This window comes from Phaethon lepturus, unplaced genomic scaffold (assembly GCF_000687285.1).
Source record: "Phaethon lepturus isolate BGI_N335 unplaced genomic scaffold, ASM68728v1 scaffold47854, whole genome shotgun sequence".
NCBI lineage: Eukaryota > Metazoa > Chordata > Aves > Phaethontiformes > Phaethontidae > Phaethon > Phaethon lepturus.
In genome coordinates, this window is record NW_010536433.1 from 282 (window position 1) to 2,883 (window position 2,602).

At 54.6% G+C, this 2,602-nt stretch overlaps 1 protein-coding gene across 1 annotated transcript; it reads right to left on the reverse strand.

Moving 5' to 3' along the window:
* Positions 1 to 43: 43 nt before the first annotated feature.
* Positions 44 to 2,558, reverse strand: CLEC19A (C-type lectin domain family 19, member A; the record flags this gene model as incomplete). The annotated part of the gene is made up of 4 exons (XM_010286156.1): positions 44 to 123; positions 911 to 1,043; positions 1,812 to 1,905; positions 2,404 to 2,558. Coding segments are annotated over 4 exons (462 nt in total), but the record flags the coding sequence as incomplete, so codon positions are not given.
* Between the last annotated feature and the right edge of the window lie 44 nt (positions 2,559 to 2,602).

A 2,602-nucleotide genomic window follows, 5' to 3' on the forward strand; every position in this document is an offset into this window, starting at 1 on the left:
GAGGTGACCCAAAACGAGGGGGGCGCGGGCAGCGCCGGCAGCCTCAGTCCAGGGCCAGCGAGGGGATCTTGCAGACGAAGGGGAAGGCTCTGCCACAGGCGTTGTCATTCCAGGACCGCAGTGCTACCCCCCAAAAAAACAAGGCGTTAGCCAAAAAAAGGTGCAAGGAGGTAACCACGCACCACCCTTGGGACCGGGACCTCCCACCATTGCGTGAGGCTTTCCCTGGATGTGCTTCCATTTGGGCAGCTCCCAGCCATGCCCTCTCCCAGCATCCCCGTCCCAGTCCTGGGGATGCTGGCAGGGATGCCTGATCCCGGCTCAAACGAGGCAGCGGGGAGGCAGCTGCAAACACACTCCCGTACCCACAAAATATCAACAGGTCGTGTGTGGACGGGGCATTTAGGCGTGTCCAAGAGGTCTGGATACAGCTGAATGGTCTCACTGGAAATGAAGGTGGGAGTTTTGCACAGGCAGGGTCTTGCCCCTCTTCGGTGAGATGCCCCTGGCCTGAGCAAGGGAGGGAAATGCTGGCGAACTGATGGGTGTTTCCACCAGCTGCATGTGGGTGGGGAAAAGGGAAAATTTGACCTTTGGCTAAATTCAGTAATTCTTCACAGTGGATGATGCTCCCCTCCCGATGCGGCTGTGGGAGAGGGAGATGGGCTGTGAGCAAGAGGGAAAGCAAGCCTGTGTGTGTGTGTGCGCGCACACGCGTAGGCATGTACGTGGTAAAAGAGAAAACACATCCCTTCTCTGCAAAGAAAAAAAGAAAACAGTAATAAAAAATAAAAATGCAAACCTTCAGCCTGCCAGCAACCTCTTCAGAAAAGCACAAGCCGCAGTGGAATGAATTTGTTTACATGCAAATACGACTTAATGTGCCCTTGACCCCCGGCGTGGCACTCACCGCTGCTGTGCCTGTACCAGATCTGCACGCAGTCCTCCTCCTCAGGGATGGAGTGGATCCCATCGTCGGGCTGACTGCCGTCCCAGTAGTGGTAGTCGTAGGAGGAGCCGTCCGTCCACTCGAAGTGACCCTCCTGGCGCGGGGCGAGCAGAGAAAGGCGGCGATCGCAGAGCCCCTTTGCAGGGGCGGGGTGTCCCGCTCCCGTGCAGCCCCTCTCCCCCGCCCCAGCCCGGTGCCACGCAGCCCGGGGACGCGGGGAGAGGCCGTCACCGCTCAGCAAAGGCCAAACAGCATGTTGGGGTTGTATAACTGAAAACTTACCCTGGAAAGCCCCAGCATTCGCAGCGTTTGCACCAGGGGAAGCCCACAAATTACACCCATAAATTTTTTCACACACCCACCCAATTCTGTGTTCCTTTTCCTGTTTCTTTTCCATTCCCTTCCTAGTATCTATGGAATGGGACTGTTCTCCTGATGGTCTTGATTTTTCTTTGTTACATATTAGCCTATATATTTCCAACATGTCATCTTTGAAAAATTGCAGAGTATCACAAGAAAGCAATGAAGCTTTGTGATTTTTGACGTCGGAGACGTTTTCAATTTATTTGCTCTTCTTGGACCAGCAGTACAATACTCTTCCTATGAATCCATTAATAATATATGACGTGAAAAATTAGTAATCATTAATCTATTAATTCTAGTAACACTTTTCTTTTGAAAGCAGACTGGAGGGGATGAAATGACAACTTTCCCTCGTGCGCTGCACAACAGACCCTACGCCACCACCGGATCAATGGGGCTAAAAAGAGAGAAGAAGAAAACCAAGTGGCTCTCCAGGGGGAAAAGGCAGGGAAGTGAATTCTTCCAAGCGATTCCCTGTGTGCTTATGGGGAGCTCTCACCTGCCGCAGGTCGTTGAGCCCTGTCCAGATGTCAGTGGGGATGCCCGGCACGCGGCTGTTCACCAGGTCGTACACGAAGACATTTTCTTCCCAGCTGGCAAAACAGAGCAACACGGAGCCGCTGAGGGGGGGAGTCAGGCAAACGGGCAGGCATGCCCCTAAGCACTCACCCTACGGCACGGCCAAATGGGTCCCCCTCTCCTAATTGCTGTTGATTACTTTCTCTGCAAGAGGTGTGTAGTGTGGGCAAGAGGCGTGTACCATAGAGCTGGGGGAGAGGGAGCAGGGAAAAAGCCCGTGTCATCGTGTTGTGTTTCTACCCCTTTTTCAAGAGTAAAGAGTGACATTTGGGGGAATTTAGGGAATGCTACGTCAGTTTTCCTGCCAGCCCAGGAAAAGGCATTTTTTCACGTTGGCTTTGCGTGCGCAGTGCGTCAGAGCTGCCCCGCTCGCTGCCGCAGAGGGATGCTCAGGCTGGGACATGAGCCTGCAGCTGGCACGGAGGCTGTGCCGTGGGAATGGGACTTCGTCCCCATTTTCCTTCTTCCCCAGACGGTGCCAGGGCGGGATGACAAGTTTCTGCGCTCCTCACCTGTGGATGGAGGCCAGCTTGGCTGATCTGATGCCAATGGAGAACTCGGCGCAATAGAGGTCCGCTTCAGCCCAGGTTTTGTTGACGGGGAAGTACCGGTAGCAATGGCCTTCGTACTCTGTCCAGAAGAGAGGGCAGGAGTAGGCGTGGACGGGCTCCGGCAAGGCTGGGGCAGAGCAGAGGACATCCGGCAGCCGAG